General features: G+C 37.5%; 1 protein-coding gene across 1 annotated transcript; it reads left to right on the top strand.

Moving 5' to 3' along the window:
- The first annotated feature begins 4,827 nt into the window (after positions 1–4,827).
- On the top strand, positions 4,828–13,267 carry socs6b (suppressor of cytokine signaling 6b). Its single transcript, XM_007252984.4, has 2 exons — positions 4,828–5,201; positions 6,487–13,267. Exon 2 carries the CDS (start codon positions 6,610–6,612, stop codon positions 8,194–8,196), a length of 1,587 nt encoding a protein of 528 aa, XP_007253046.3. The 5' UTR covers positions 4,828–5,201; positions 6,487–6,609; the 3' UTR covers positions 8,197–13,267.
- Positions 13,268–15,771: the final 2,504 nt, after the last annotated feature.

Raw genomic sequence — 15,771 nt, 5'->3', positions numbered from 1 at the left:
TCAGACAGGACGTTTCTGGAAATGAGACTGTTCTGAAGCCCCACGCTCATTTCCTATCCGAGATGCAAATTCTGATAACACTTCATTTGAAGGGTACAAACATAAGGGCTTTATAACGTTGCATTCATACGCATTGAATAATGCATTCATAAGGCAGTACTTTAACATACATGGACAGCTTATACCAGTTTGCTTTTTTTGGACACACCTCATTTTCATTCAATTTATTTTGACTTTTTTTCCTACATTGTAAATGAATACTGAAGTCATCCAAACTATGAAGGAACACATAAGGAATCATGCAGTAACTTAAAAGTGTTAAACAAACCAAATTACTCTGTGAAGCATTTAGGTGTCTCTTATCTGGGGTGAAGCTGTTAACTTGCGGTTTTTGAGGCTGCGAACTCTGAAGAACGTTTCCTGTGCAACAGAGGAAACTCTTGTTTTTTCTTTTTCTGGGGTGGCCTGATGAGAGTCAGTTTCATCATTTCAACTTTTCTGATTGTCTTTGCGACCGCACTTGAGGATACATTTAAAGTCCTTGACATTTTTTGGATTGACTGACCTTTGTTTCGTAAAATATGTTTTTTTCTTTATTAAGTTGAGTAGTTCTTGCCATAATATGGATTAGAACATTATTTAAAAGGGCTATTCGCTGTACACCAACTCTACCTCTTCACAACTTTACAGCTGATGCTCTTAAACACATTAAGAGAGGTGGAAAAAGTACAGAAAAATTGTAATAAAGTAAAAGTACCTTTACTTTGCTAAAATTCTACTCAAGTAAAAGTAAAATTACCCATCTAAAAATCTACTTGAGTAAAAGTAAAAAAGTACTCAATTTAAAATGTACTTTGAGTAAAAGTTACATAGTTACTTTTAATTATTTAATGTAAAAAAAAGTACAACAAATCATAAATTAAATTGTTTTTAATGAACTATTATTTCACATAATAATTTGGACCTTTCAGGGAGTATTTGTTGAGACCACCCCGTAAATCATTTTCAAGAACAAGTGGCATAGGTTTCTATGATCCATTTATTTTTACTGTTAAAAATACAGTTTATAGTCACCTATATGACCATAACTTTTAAAGCGGTCAAATAAGCAAGATATGCTACTTATATTTTAGATTTTGGTTTGTTTAACTTTTTATGGTTACTAAATTTCTTTATAGTTTGGATGATTTTAGTATTAATCTACAAATGCAGAAAACAATAATGAAACACTAAAGAAACATTAAATTTAAGGCGTGTCCAAACTTTTTACTGGTACTGTATTTCTGTAACTCTATATATACAGGGTGAGTCAAATGTTACAGGACACCCTTTTATTTTAGGCAGAAAAGAAAAAAACAAAAGGGGAAAAGGACATACTATACCTGAATACACCATAATATTTTAAAGCAAGACTATGTGCCTAATATCCTGTTGGGGAACATCTGGACATTATGATTCTGGAGCGATCTGTGCATAAATGAAAAGACGCGATTTTTGGTTTGTGAAGAATCATATTTGCAAAAGAGGAATAAAGGATTGGTCCATTGTTTTCCTTCTCTACTTGTTCCATAATTTTTTGTACATGCATGTATGCTAATAGTGAATGTGTTTGTACTGTTGTGTAATTATTGTAAATCAAAATAAATTGTTATTCACAAAAGCTAATGGGTGAGAGGGCCTATATATTTGTTTCTGAACTTAATGGGAGTCCTATAAAACCCAAAGTAGTTATAGACTAATGCAGCGTTTCTCAACCTTTTTTCTATCGCGACACCCTTTCAATATATGCGAGATGTCAAGGCACCCCAGTTTCCCTGGGGGGGGGGGGGTTGGGGGGGTTGGTTTGTGCTGGCGCAGTACTTCAGGTGAGAACGAGGGGTGTTGCTGGCGGAATATGAAATAAAATAGCGCGTGCATCGCGTGGGGGACAAAAACTTTACAGTGTGTCCCAATTTAGGGGCTGCATCCTTCGGAGGCTGTATTCGAAGACAGATTGCGTCACAGCTGCGCAGTAATACACCGCCTCTGTGGGTCGCATCCTTCAGAGTATGCTGCCTGTGAATTGGGACACACCCCGACACGAGCTGACTCTGGAAAGGAAATATGCACGTGAGGCGCAATATTTTGACGGCACCCCCGATGAAGGCACCCTGGTTGAGAAACACTGGACTAATGCACATAATTAATAAATAATGCACTAAATCATCTACTAAATAATCAGTATCAATTACTGAAAAGCCATAGCCGTTTCTAAATAATACACCCTCTATTGAGTTAAATAAACTTTCTGTCAATATTTTTCACACTGAGAGAGATTTTCATCCACAGAAAGAGACTAATGTAAACAGCAAAGCTCATCTCGGCACTGTGCGCAGGTACGGGTAGAGCCGGGCACAGTGTGTTTCTAAACTCCGTCTGCTTGGCAGCTTCGTGCGGGCCCTGCATGTAAGCCTGCTGCTCTAATAGGGGAAGGTAATTATGCCTGCCCACAGTAACTGTCTCCTCACTGCTGCCTTCAACAGATCCAACCACAACAGCCCACACTCTGTCAGCTAAACTAGGTGGGTAAAAAAACAATAAAGAAAAGTGTGTGACATCAATTAGCCCGGCCAGAGAACGCACAGCCACCCTGTCTGAAGCAGTATTGACACTAATTAGACCAGCGTTTAATCATCTGAAAATCTGCACAAAAACACAAACGCTGAGAGTGGGGGGCACAAAAATCACGGCCTATTGTTGTCCTGGGGTATTCATTTTGAGTTATTAAACTACTTGAACTACAAACTGCATTTTATTTTTTCAAACTTTACATATAATTACATTGTTAAAATGTTGACAGAGTTATTCTGAGAAGTTTGCTGTGAATCAGAATTGTGCACACTGATTGTCACAGAAGCCAAACACTGGACAGACATGCGCGGATACAAAACATATCATTTATTAAATAAGGGATCAGGCTTATAAGAATGGTCAGGGACAGGCAGGGTCAATAACAAAATGGAAGCATAAACAAACAACATACCAGAGTGAGCAAGCAATGAGGTCATACACAAGTGATCCAAGTGAAAAAGGGCAGGGTAAAGGGATGGTCAGTTATATAACTATAGATCAATACCGAAACAGCTAACAAACAACAAAGGGCTAAGCAAAAGAATAGTCGAGAAAGCAAAAAGGGTCAGAAACAAAAGGTCAAAACAAAAAAGAAATGTGAGGTAGCTCACGTTTCTTCTGAGCTATAAGAATAGAGTTAAAAGTATAGATTTAACACCGGGCAAGGAGTAGGTGGAAGCAGGGGATATTGATACAAATGAATCCAGGTGTAAGCAATCTCAAAAGCATGGTGAGCCGGAACGCCATGAAAAGATTTTGGGGACATATAGTGAGCACAATTGCCTGGAGGGATGGGCTACCATTGCTGTCGCACCCAGGGAGCAGTGAGTGCTAAGGGCCTAACAGTGGCAGCTTGCCGAGTTATTTAACTTTTTGGAAGGTTTGTCTTTGTATAATTGTTTTTGTAATACTAATAATACTACCACTGTTGATACTGATCATATTAAATGGCCCAAGATTGTCATCTCAGGGCTGCGTTAAGAATGAGTTTCATCACCGCCATAATCCAGAGTTAACAGAATCATGATGATTTTGTATTACAGTGTCATATGTTTTACAACATTACTAGCATTATGATGGTTAAGGACATGATGACAAAAACATACCCTATGCTGGAAGACTCATCTCATCTCATTAACTAGCTCTTGACTAGCATAGATCACGATCTCATCGTGAAACACCAGCTTAGATTTACAAAAGCCCAACACTTATATGTCTATAGAACATATATTATCAATTATAAAAAAAGAGAATAAATAGAAATACATTGGGTTAATAATCATTTTTTAATTATATATTCTACTTTAGCTACAAAGTAAATAATTTAGATATATTTTTCAATATTTTTAAAAGTTTAAAATTGTGCAGCAACAATGAAAAAAACTGTATTTAATGATTCTGAAAGAGAATAAATTACAGAATACACTGAGAAAGTTTTTTTTTGAAAATGTCACAAATTTGAGGTCTATTCATTCAGTTTTAATTCGGTTTTGTTCAGTTCAGATAGATTGCATTCAGTTGAGTTTAATTAAGTTCAATTCAGTTTAATTCTGATTATCTCAGTGTAATTTAGTTTAATTTGATTTAATTCAGTTAATCTCAGTGTAATTCATTTTAATTCATTTTAATTATTTGTAGTCCATTTCAGTTCACAGTTTAATTCATCTTATCTCAGTGTAATCCAGTTAAATTAATTCTATCTCAGTGTAATTCAGTTCAATTCAGTTTAATTCTGTTTATTTTAGTTTAATTCAGTTTATTATATTGTAATTCAGTTCAATTCAGTTTATTTTATTGTAATTCAGTTCAATTCAGATCAATTTAGTTTAATTCCGTTTAATTCTATTTCAGTGTAATTTAGTTTAATTCGGTGGAATTCAGTGCAATTCAGTGTATCTCAATTTAATTCAGTTTAGCTCAGTGCAATTCAGTTTATCTCAGTGTAATGCAGTTTAATTCAGTTTATTTTAGTGTAATTCAGTTCAGTTTAATTCACCTTATCTCAGTGTGATTCAGTTTATCTCAGTGTAATTCAGTTCAATTTAGTTTAATTCAGCTTATCTCAGTATAATTTAGTTCAATTTAGTTTGTTTAATTTAGTTACTTCCGTGTAATTCGGTGATTAATCCAGTGGAAACGGTTTTAATATCAGGTTTATGTTAGAGCTGTCTGTCCTGTTTCCTCCGCTCCCTGTCGGCCACCGTAGCGACGTAACGGGCTTCGGGGTCCGTCGCTTACTCCCATGATGCAACAGCAAACAAAGGGGAGAGCGGAGGACGGAGCGCAAAAAGTTTTAAATGCTTCATTTTTACCCCAAAAACCCGCTTAAAGCCCGGATACCCGCTCCCGCCGCCCGACCGGAGCCCCGCCGAGCGGCCGCGGCGCCCGGGGTTCAGCAGCGGAGCCGCGAGAAGCGCGTTTAGCTGAGAGAAGAACCAGAGAGCTGTGTGAGAGCTGTTAGCACAGCGGGCTGGATCTAACTGAATTAAACTGATGAGGCTCCATCATCATCATCGTCATCATCTGTATCTGTATCTGTCTGCAGGGAAGCATGAGGCAGGCTGTTAGTTTACATCGCTGGGAGGTTAAAGGTAATCTTCTCTTCAGCTTTACTTACTGTTTATTTCACTACCAGAGAGCTCAGCTACTGTACCCTGTGTTCATCTGCTGAATAATAACAGGGCCTTCAGTATTATTAACCCCAGATTAGACTGACTGAAGCTCTGTTTAAATAAGGTCATCTGTCTATAAACAGAGTCAAAACAAAGCTTAAACTGGTTTATTGTTTCAGCTTCTTATTAAATTTTCTGTTAAAAACAGCAGGGCCAACTCAAACTGGTTGACAAGCTTAGATTTTCTATATAGTTTTACTGGCTTAGGGTGGTTTTATTTGAGTTTAATGTTCAGCTTGTCTACAAGCATGAACAGCCTGACCAAACTAACCTGTATAACCAGTATGACCAAGCTTTACCATTCTGGTCGATCAGTAAGACCAGCAGGACCCAGCTGGTGGACTAGCATGACCAGTAAGGCCAAGCTGGTTGATTAGCATGACCAACTAATAATTATTTTGGTAGTCGACTAATCTGATAATTTATTTTTTCGATTAGTCGATTAGTCAACAATTGTTTCTGCTGTTTTCCATCTCTAAAAACAAGAGAAACAGCTGAACATGAGATTTAAAAGTCATTTATATGTCTAGATGTTGTTTAAATGTGGAAAATACTAATATTTAGTGGGTAAATATGTTGTAATATCTGTTGTGTTTGGGCACTTTTGGAGACACAGACTAAGTTGTGAGTTTGCCATTTCCCCTTCTCCAATTGCGCTTTTGTCCCCAGCACTTTGTGTAAAGCAGGACTTTTACAAATTAACGATATGTTGATAATTAATCGGCATTGTCGATTATATCGACTAATTGTTGTAGCCTTTCAAACTGAAATGTCCAAAATCAAATGCAACATGAGACTGGTTAATCACGGTGCTTACCAGTAAAGATTATTTTCCTGTGAATGACCATGTGACGCTGTCTGCACTACTATAGCTAACCTACACTGCCCAGGTTACTTTTAAAATTCATTGATTTCAAGCAGTTTTTTGTTATATATTGTCTTTTTGTAATTTAAACATGCTAAATAGAATCTATAAAAGCTGTATATTTAGATTAAAAGGTTGTAGTGTAGTGTAATTAAAAAAATAAGTTTGGTTCAGTTTTACTAAATGAGCCCAAAAAGACTCCAGTTTAGACTTAATCTAGGCTCAGCTTGTGTATTATTATTATTATTATTATTATTATTATTATTATTATTATTATTATTTTGAATCATTAAATCTGAGGGCCATTTACCAATATTTATTTCCTTTTTTCCCTTCCAGGCCTGGCAGTTATGGCTAGCTGTGCATGACCAGCGATGAGCAAGCATTCTCCTCTGCCTTTCCCTTTCCTGGAACGTTCTGCGTGAGTCATCTTCTTCCAAAGTGTTGGAAGGAGCATTCAGGATGAAGAAAATTAGTCTCAAGACAATACGAAAGTCGTTAAGCATAAAAGGGAAAGAAGAAAAAGCTGTGGAGTATGCCATATCCCAGCCGGACCTGTCGGCCAGCTTCCCTGCCGAAGATGCTCTTTACGGAGGCTGCTACAGCAAAGAGCTTGTCGGCAGGGACCTTGACGGCGAAGAGGCGAAGGGCTCCAAGAATCGCTCCAAAAGTGAAAGCCTCATGGGCAGTTTGAAGAGGAGGTTGTCTACAAAGCAGAAACCAAAGGTCAAGGGGAGTTCACCGTCCGTTTGCTCCATTGATGATGATACGTTTTCCTCATCGTCTGCACCCATCACCTTCAGCGACCTCAAGTCACAGCACTCTTCACGCTCCACATCGCTTCGAAGCCACCACTACAGCCCAACACCGTGGCCCCTGAGACCCACGAACTCGGAAGAAACCTGCATCAAATTAGACGCCAAGGTGAAGGCCTTGATCCACTCCTCGGGTTCCAGCCCGGTGCTCAACGCTGTCCGCAAGGATTTTCTGGAACTTCAGAGGGACGGGCTCTTTGAGGGGTCCAGTGGCTCCTCCTTTAAAAGTTCCAACCCCCAGAATGGTGATTTGCATCTCGACATGGCCGATCACGTGCCTGTAGTCATCGGTCTTGCCGCTCAGGATTATATACAGTACACAATGCCTTTAGATGACGGACTTTTCTCCGAGGAGGGCTCGCGCTCTTTCTGTTTGGATGGCACCTCGCCCATGGACGTGGTGTCTCAGACAGAGGGGTGTTCTCTTAATGTGGACGAGGAATCCATTGCCCATGATCTCCTTTCGCCGGATATCTTCATGGAGCCCTCGGTCAATCGTCTACTTTTCAGCACTGCAAATGCCTTGCTGCAAGGCTCCCGGCTTGAAGCCCCTCTTTCTCCTTTGCTACCTCAGGTTCCTGGTGCCCAGCTCCCCAGGAGCCTTTCTGAACTGGACGGTACACACTCTCAAGTCGCAGAATCCGTCATCCGCCACCTAAGCTTTGACCCAAGCTCGGCTCCTGGAGTCCAGCGGGTCTACGATGCGGTCCAAAGCAGTGGGCCGATGGTGGTGACCAGCCTCACGGTGGAGCTTAAGAAACTAGCCAAGCAAGGATGGTACTGGGGTCCCATCACCAGGTGGGAGGCCGAAGAGAAGCTGACCAACCTTCCGGACGGTTCATTTCTGGTCCGAGACAGCTCTGATGACCGCTACCTTCTTAGCTTGAGCTTTCGTTCACAGGGCAAAACGCTCCACACACGGATCGAGCACTCCAACGGCAGCTTCAGCTTCTACGAGCAGCCAGACATCGAGGGCCACACGTCCATCGTGGATCTTATTGACAACTCCATACGGGATTCGGAAAATGGAGCCTTCTGCTACTCCAGGTCGCGCTTGCCTGGCTCTGCCACCTACCCTGTTAGATTAACCAATCCTGTTTCAAGGTTTATGCAAGTGCGATCGCTCCAGTACTCGTGCCGCTTCATCATTCGTCAGTACACGCGGATAGACCTGATCCAAAAATTGCCTTTACCCAACAAAATGAAAGATTACTTGCAGGAAAAACACTACTGAACTCGATCACAAATACGAAGCCGATCTGTTTTTACTTCTTGCACTTTTTTTTTTTTTTTTTTTTTGGGATTACACAGTGAGGGTTAGGGGTGGGTCATCGGGTGCTATTATACCACATGTTTTACGTAAAAAAAATTTTAAAGAAAGGGGTGATGTTCATTTAGTGTAGTTCTTCATATCTTCCTAGTTCAGCGGTTGTTGCTAAGAATGTTGGTAGAGTGGTCTGAGCGTATTACTGGAGTGTCCTATTCTGCATGCTTGTTTTGAGGTCTGTAGTGTTTTTTGTTTTTTCTTTATACCAAGGCTTTCATTTCGTGAAGGAAGAGACCCGTAATTCTTTTTCTGGGTTTTCTTAAGTACGTGTTCCACCATTTCAAGTTCGCAACAAAAGCAAAAACAGTGTTTGTTTAGGGCTTTTAGAGCTTTGTTAGAATTTTTGTGAGCAGTGCACAGTGCGGACGGACCTTTTGCCTTAATAATGTGTTGGGTATTTTTTTGGAAGGTTGATTTGAGTAAACTTTAGACTGGCTGTCTTCGTTTTTTCCAAGTAGCACTGCTCCATCAAACCAGCCATGGTCTCGTATTGCACTATATAAAGCTAGGCTAACACAGCGAGTCTGCCCTGTTCTTTTTAAAGAGCTGTCGCACCTCCATGGAGTAACGGAGTTATACTAATAAGCTATATTAGCTGGTCACGTTTTAAGATCAAGATTACTGACTCCACCATTCAGAACTGTTTGAGTTGTATTTATTTAGTTGGATTCAATTCTATAGCACACATGACGCCAGGGACAGAGTGGACTAAACATATCTAGTTTTATAATATTGATTTTGACCCATGTATTTTTTTGGATCGTAGCAAAAAAATCCTTCTGTATGTAGTTTTTGTGTATAAATAATCGTTCCTTTTAATTTGCCTTTTTTCTTTTTTTTTCTTGGTTAATTCGATAATTCGCCTTATAAACATGTATTTATATTTATATATAGAGTGCGAAAAAATGAAGGATGTAGGATGGTAGGTGAAATAAATTAACAGTACATTTCTCAAAGACTTCATATCACAAGCATATGCTGTTTTTGTTTATCCATCTCAAAAACTTTATCCTATTATCCCATGTTGTACATACGTCCTGGCACACAGTATAGGCCTAGAGTTGTGAGTAGAGTTGTTTACGTCCATCTGCAGTGAGGTATCTTGGTTCCATAGCACACGTTTTGGTCCAGAACCAGAAGGATGATGGATTTCATTTTCAGTTTATTACAGTCATTTTGCCTGATCATCACAATAAATAGAGAATTCTATTTATCCATTTGTTCGGTTTATTAATGTGCAAATTTGCTTATTAGAGCTGTTCATTCCCAGGAACCATTTGGTTTCAGCAGGCCTACGACTAAATGCAATGTTTTTGTGTGGCCTTTTGTGTTTGGATGATTTCAGAGGCCCGAATTGTGATAAATAATCTTTATAGTCCATGACTTAGCCTTACTGAGAAGCCAGCCAGCAGACAGTTAGCATTGTGTGTAATAATGTAATAGTAGGGATGCACAATGATATTGGGATCATATTAGTATTATCAGAAAAAAGATTATCTAAATTTGGATATTTCATGTATTTATTAAGGATAAGCCAAATATTTGGAAACCGAAATATTTTGTGTGAAAGTGGCAAAAAAAACAACTAATTTTCTAATTTCCAAATAAGTGGAAATCAAAATGTAATGCTGACATGTTAAATGCTTAACTCTCAAAGGAATTCTGTGTAACTCATTGTATAATTTTGGAGCATTTCTATTGGTTCATTTATTATGAAACACCAGGTTAAGAACAACTGTCAGATTCAAATAACGTATTAAAAAGTGAAAAGCTGCTTAAAATATTTACTATTTGGCAACGATGCCCACTTTCTACTTATTATAAACTACAGCTGGACAATATATTGTTTTAGCATTGTCATCACAATGTGCCCAAATGCTATAAAAGTTAAATCACAGGACCTGCAATGTAGGGCTCAATAATTTTAGAATAGAATCATGAAATCATGAAAGGGAGGATTAAGATGAAATTCAGATGTAAAGACGCAAATTAAACAACACAAAATTTGTAAAATTATAAGGAACATCAGGCAAATTAGACCATAAATATTATTCCACAACTTGCTTGAATTGAAAGGACATGTAGTACATTTTGTTTTATGACATATAGATCTAGCAAAGGCAGATTGTATTTGATTAGTCAAAGGTTTGATACTTGGAATGCATTATTACATTAGTACAAACAATTCCAGTGTTGCTTTTCTTCCAATATTGTGTAGCCATATTCTAGATTTTTCATATGTCAAAAGCAATTATTTGGCTGAAAAAATGGCAAAAAAAACTTATGAACTTATAAAAAGACCATTTAAAACAAAATCGCAACCAAATCGCAATATATATATGTTGTAGGTTTGTAATTTGAAATTCAAGACGAAAGTGAATATATGCAATGGTGAAAACTAGTGGCAAAAAATAATGAAAACTGAGTATTGAGTATCAAACCCCTGTGTGTTGATATTGGAAAATATTTACATGAACAATACCAGCCCTGAATTCCTATATCAGTGCATCCCTACTCAACAGTACAGACATAAATGTCCCACTTCTTGATGGTATTAGTGGGACGTTTATTTTTGTTCCTACTGTTTTTCTTTCTCTCCTTTAGTCTCCTCTTCTATTTTATTCCAGTCACCAGTGCTTGCCTTTTGAATGACCCGTGATGACCCACAGTAGAGAATCTAACTCTAATAAGTCTCCTTTCTTGAAATTGATGTGTTGGAACTGGTGTGAGATAATGGTGGGTCCAAGCTTGGCACATTTTTAAGTCTGTTAGGTTGTTACATTTATTGGCCAGTTTGTTGGAAACAGCAATTGTGTAGGGGCACAATATATTAGTTGGTGGACCGTATTCAACCCAACTTCTGGACTTGAATGGCTATTCTATGTTCAGATTGCCAGCACAGATCTGATTATTGACCTGAAACCACATGAAATCTGATTTGTGCAAGTTGAATCCAAATTATTTGTAGGCGGCAGCCTTGTCAGCAATGGGCATGCATTTGGACCTCCTAGTACTCTTGTAAGATTCCATGTCATAAAATACGCGTATCGTTTGACCTCGTAGCGAAAATACTAATCCAGCAAGTTACCAATAGAGCCATCTACAACTTTTATCTACGCTTTATTTTCCTCCAAATTGTCGACACACTATCACTGTGCTGAAGACTCTCGCTCGTTCTTTTCTTTTGTCTGTTGCTTGCTTGCTCACTCACTTGTTCAGTCTCCCGTTTGCTCTGTCTCTCAGGGGTTGGGGATTTGGTGAATATGGTTTATAATCAGATGTGTCTCAGCCTGGACGCTCTGGATACTCAAATCAGATTTCAATGTGTCTTTTGCGTCAAAACACAACGAAACGCTGACATCCATCTCAACAGATCAAATTGGAGAAATAAATGAGATCTGCCTGCAATCTGAACATTGACCTAGAGACTTTCCATCCTTTCCATTTTGGATCCAATCTTTATGCACCCCACCCATTTTGGTGAATTGCTGCCTCCAGAATGCCTTGATTGGCTGAATGGGGTGTGTCCAATTAGGATTGGGCTTCAGCTGTGGGAAACTGGGAAACTCCAGCAGGACACGAGTTGGAGACTTCTGGTGTACAAGCGGCATCTGTGCCAATACCTACACTGAACACATACAGAATATATGTGGTTGTTGGTTCTGACAAAATGGTCACCAAATGTATCTACATCCTAGGTGTACCTAATAAGCTGGAATCCTGGAGTTTATATATACATGCAGTAAAGCGTTGATTGGGAAGATCTGGTGTTTCAGTGGCTTTTTTCTGATTTTACTTGAACTTGTCTTTAGGTTGTGTTGAATTTGGATTGAAGGCTGTGTGGATGAAGTATGGGTTGAGGTATGTGATTTTTGGAAATGGAAGGAATGTTTTCTGTGCTTTTTTTTGTATATTGATGCGACTTTAAGAACCTTTTTTCAGTTCTGAAAGGTCTCAATCTGTGGTCCAATGGTTCGTCCAGAGCTTTGATTAGTAATTGTGGTGTCCAAGCTGAGCAGTATGTATGATGAAGGTTAATGGGTACAGGCAGCTGTTTAGTTGGGTGGTGTATTGGTAAGAATATGAATTATAGGAAATACATTTTTTGGAGTACTGGCAAAGTATGAAAAAATATGGTCATATACATAAAATCTTTAAAATCGTCAAAGAAAATGTAGTTTATTATCCAGTCAGAGCAGTGGGATCTAACAACAGTGAAAATCTCTGCTGTCTAGCTGTAGAATTTGGTTCTATATAAACCAAAAATGTTTTTTGGATGTAAACTATTAACTAAAAATCAATACTTTGTTTTTGAGAATTGATACAGTATCACAAAACTAAATAGGAAAATACTTTTCTGTATTTTTCTACCCCTTTACTGTTTAGTCACATGCAGTCTCTCTCAGCTCAGTCAGATCTGCATCAGTATGTGGTTTGCCTGGATGAAGCTATGAAGAAAGTAAGGGGTTGATGTGTCGGTGATATGTGGTGTGTTGTTGTAAGTGATGTAGGTTGAAGGTTGATGGCGATCAGCCCTGATGTCCCTCCTGAAGGAATGGGAGTAAAAATTTCGCTGTTTCAGTCGTCATTGTCGTTGGTACGTTTTGATTTCTGTGCTTAAATTTAAATCTATGGCCTTTGATTCTGTAATTCTGGCCTTCTGGTTCGTCTGTAAGCAGTGAGAGCAGAGTGAGGGTCTGTATCTTCAGACTGGCTGTTAATGGAGGATCTGTAGGTGCGAGTGTGTGTTCAGATTTGTGCTGTTTGTTTCATTGACCCGCGTCACATGGCTGCGATTTGGGAGAAGATACATCCTTTTCTCTTCCTTTTTCAGATTTTCAGTAGAACTTTGGTGGAAGTTCTGGAGTATTTTGGATCTCGAAAGGGAAACGCTGTGTACTGATTTTATTGCACATTTTGAACTAAATGTTTCTTTTTATATCTGCTCTAAAAGTGTAAATAAAAGACTTATTCTCAAGTTTGCAGTGTCTGTTTTATGTCGGTTTTTGGAATTTGTGGTTCTTCTAGGATTCATACATTCGTGGTTTTGCCTGTCACTATAATTATGTACAATAAATGGATAAAAATGTAATCATTATTTGCTAGTCTCAATATTCTCATTGTACAAGAGCCTGTTAACATGAATGAGCCAGTACAGGGACTGCAATATTTTATTATTTATTTAGAATATTTCAACATTTTGTATTTAAATTCCAGTATCTAAATATTTCTAATAATTTCATTGCTCCTTAAAAGTAATGTGAAATGCATTAGTTATTATATGATTCTAGTACTATTTACTGATCTTAAAATGCCAATTTACCACAATAAATTTTAGGACAATATACTGTGCAAAAAAAAAGTTTTTTTTTTTTTTTTATTATAAAGGCCTAGACATGTCTCAGTATAAGTAATAGTAATAATGAATATTTGATTAGTCTGATTAGTGATTAGTTTAATTGTAATCATTTTAATATGTCAACATATAAAACTAATATTCACTATCAATATTGTATACTAGTTTATAGTCTGCAAAAAAAAAACTAAAAGAAATGTGTAATATTTAAAACATATTTTAAACGAAACAAATGTGACATGGTACAATTAAAGTGTTGTATTGTGTCAAGTTGAGTTAATTAATTGAATTATAAAATATCCAAAATATTAAAACATCTGATACCATAAAATGTCTAAAGTTTGTCAATGTATTATTAGTATTAGTATTATTAGTAGTAGTAGTAGTAGTAATTTTTGTGACAATTCTTTATATATTATATTATATTTTATATATAAATAATCATGCTAATAATAAATAATTGTTTTTCCAGATCATTGAAAAATATATACTTTATTTACTGATTGTGTTGTACTTGTAAAAGAAGCATAATGCCTTACTCATTTTAAAAATTGCTGTTTCTACTAGGACTGCATGATCTTGTGAAATCTGACATTGCTATTCTTGGGTTTTTTTATTGATGTGATATTTATTACATTAGTTTAATAAATACAAGAATTTTAACCAGATTTTACCAGAAGTCAGTGATCCAATATAAGACCCTGCATCTATTTCAATCGACATGCATCCATTGCATCCATTTTCAATGGTGTGTTTTCTGATTTCGTGTGTATTCTTTCACTTCACACAGATTAAGGGCTATTGTCCATCAGAATAGACATTTATTAGTAAAAACTCACAGAAGATTAGCCTGCTTGCTGCATTATGAAAATATAAAGATTTACTCACTGAAGTAAAGCATGGTAGCATCCCAGATAATGTGGCAGAGTAAAAACCGTTTCTCATTATGTTATGAGTTTTTTACTAATTAAATATTTGGGTAAATATATATTAAAATGTGTTTGTAGTCAGATCTGAAAGGCTTAATAATAAACTCTTTGTATCTGAAACTGGAGTAAAAAATGTCTAGGTCTGTCATGATAATTACATTATCGATTTATTGTTCAATAAATAGACATTACCTCAATAATATTTAATAATAATAATAATATTTAAAAGGTACACAGTATATACAAACACTGACCCACACAGTGTCATGTGACACTGTGACATAGGTGCTTTCCCATAATGCATTGGGGTGCCCTTGATTTTTTAAATTTGGTTCATAATTAAGGAATTGTGCATGGAGGATTTTTTCTGAGGTATTGGGGTGTTAGTTTGTGGTGAAATAGATGTTTTAGGGTTGTTGCTTTGCATTTTTTTGTGTTTTTGAAAAATTCTGAGCAGTCACCATGAAGAAGCAAAACGTGCCGGGACCATACTTTAAAAGGCCCCCGTCTCCCAGGCAGTAATGTATTGGCTCTGTAGTCATTACAGAATACTGGGAAACTTGTGCTTGTCTAAAGTGTCTAATGTCAAAAATACATGGGAAACCTAATGAGAAAGAATGGGAAATAAGCAGAAAATTGCTTTTTTCACTGATGATTTTTTTATGTTTTTTTTTTTTTTTTTTACAAATCTTTACTTATGTTACAATATCAGTCCTAATTTCCAACACATCTTTGTCATGAGCTCTTTAGTGAGTTAGTTTAGTTGTTTTGCTGCACTGTCTTTGCTCCTATTTTATATATTAAAATGTACACAGTGGCTGCGTCCAGAAACTTTTCCTCCTCCTCCTCTCCTTCTCCTCCTTTCCTACTCCTCCTCTCCTACCCCAGAAAAAGGTGGAGGAATCGAGGAGAGGAGAGGAGGAGGAGGAATGGAGGGAAGGAGCTGTAATTGGGGAAATGGGACAGCTGATCCCTTTTAGATAGGATGTTGACTACCGTTGAACTGAGCCAATCACAACGCTCACTTTCAGCACATTTCAGAACATAACTATCACACACAGCCAAAAAATTCAGATATTCCAATAAAATCCTGTTTACTCCCAGACGCATTTTAGGCCGCATCTCTGACCAGTGACTCTGGCAGCCCTGTCTGACTTTAGCCTTATGAGGGATTCAGTTTCCTCATCAGTCCCTAAG

The sequence above is a fragment of the Astyanax mexicanus genome, chromosome 4 (assembly GCF_023375975.1).
Source record: "Astyanax mexicanus isolate ESR-SI-001 chromosome 4, AstMex3_surface, whole genome shotgun sequence".
NCBI classification, from domain to species: Eukaryota; Metazoa; Chordata; class Actinopteri; order Characiformes; family Acestrorhamphidae; genus Astyanax; species Astyanax mexicanus.
Note: the sequence above shows the minus strand (reverse complement) of the source record. Positions and strands in the feature narration are given on the sequence as shown.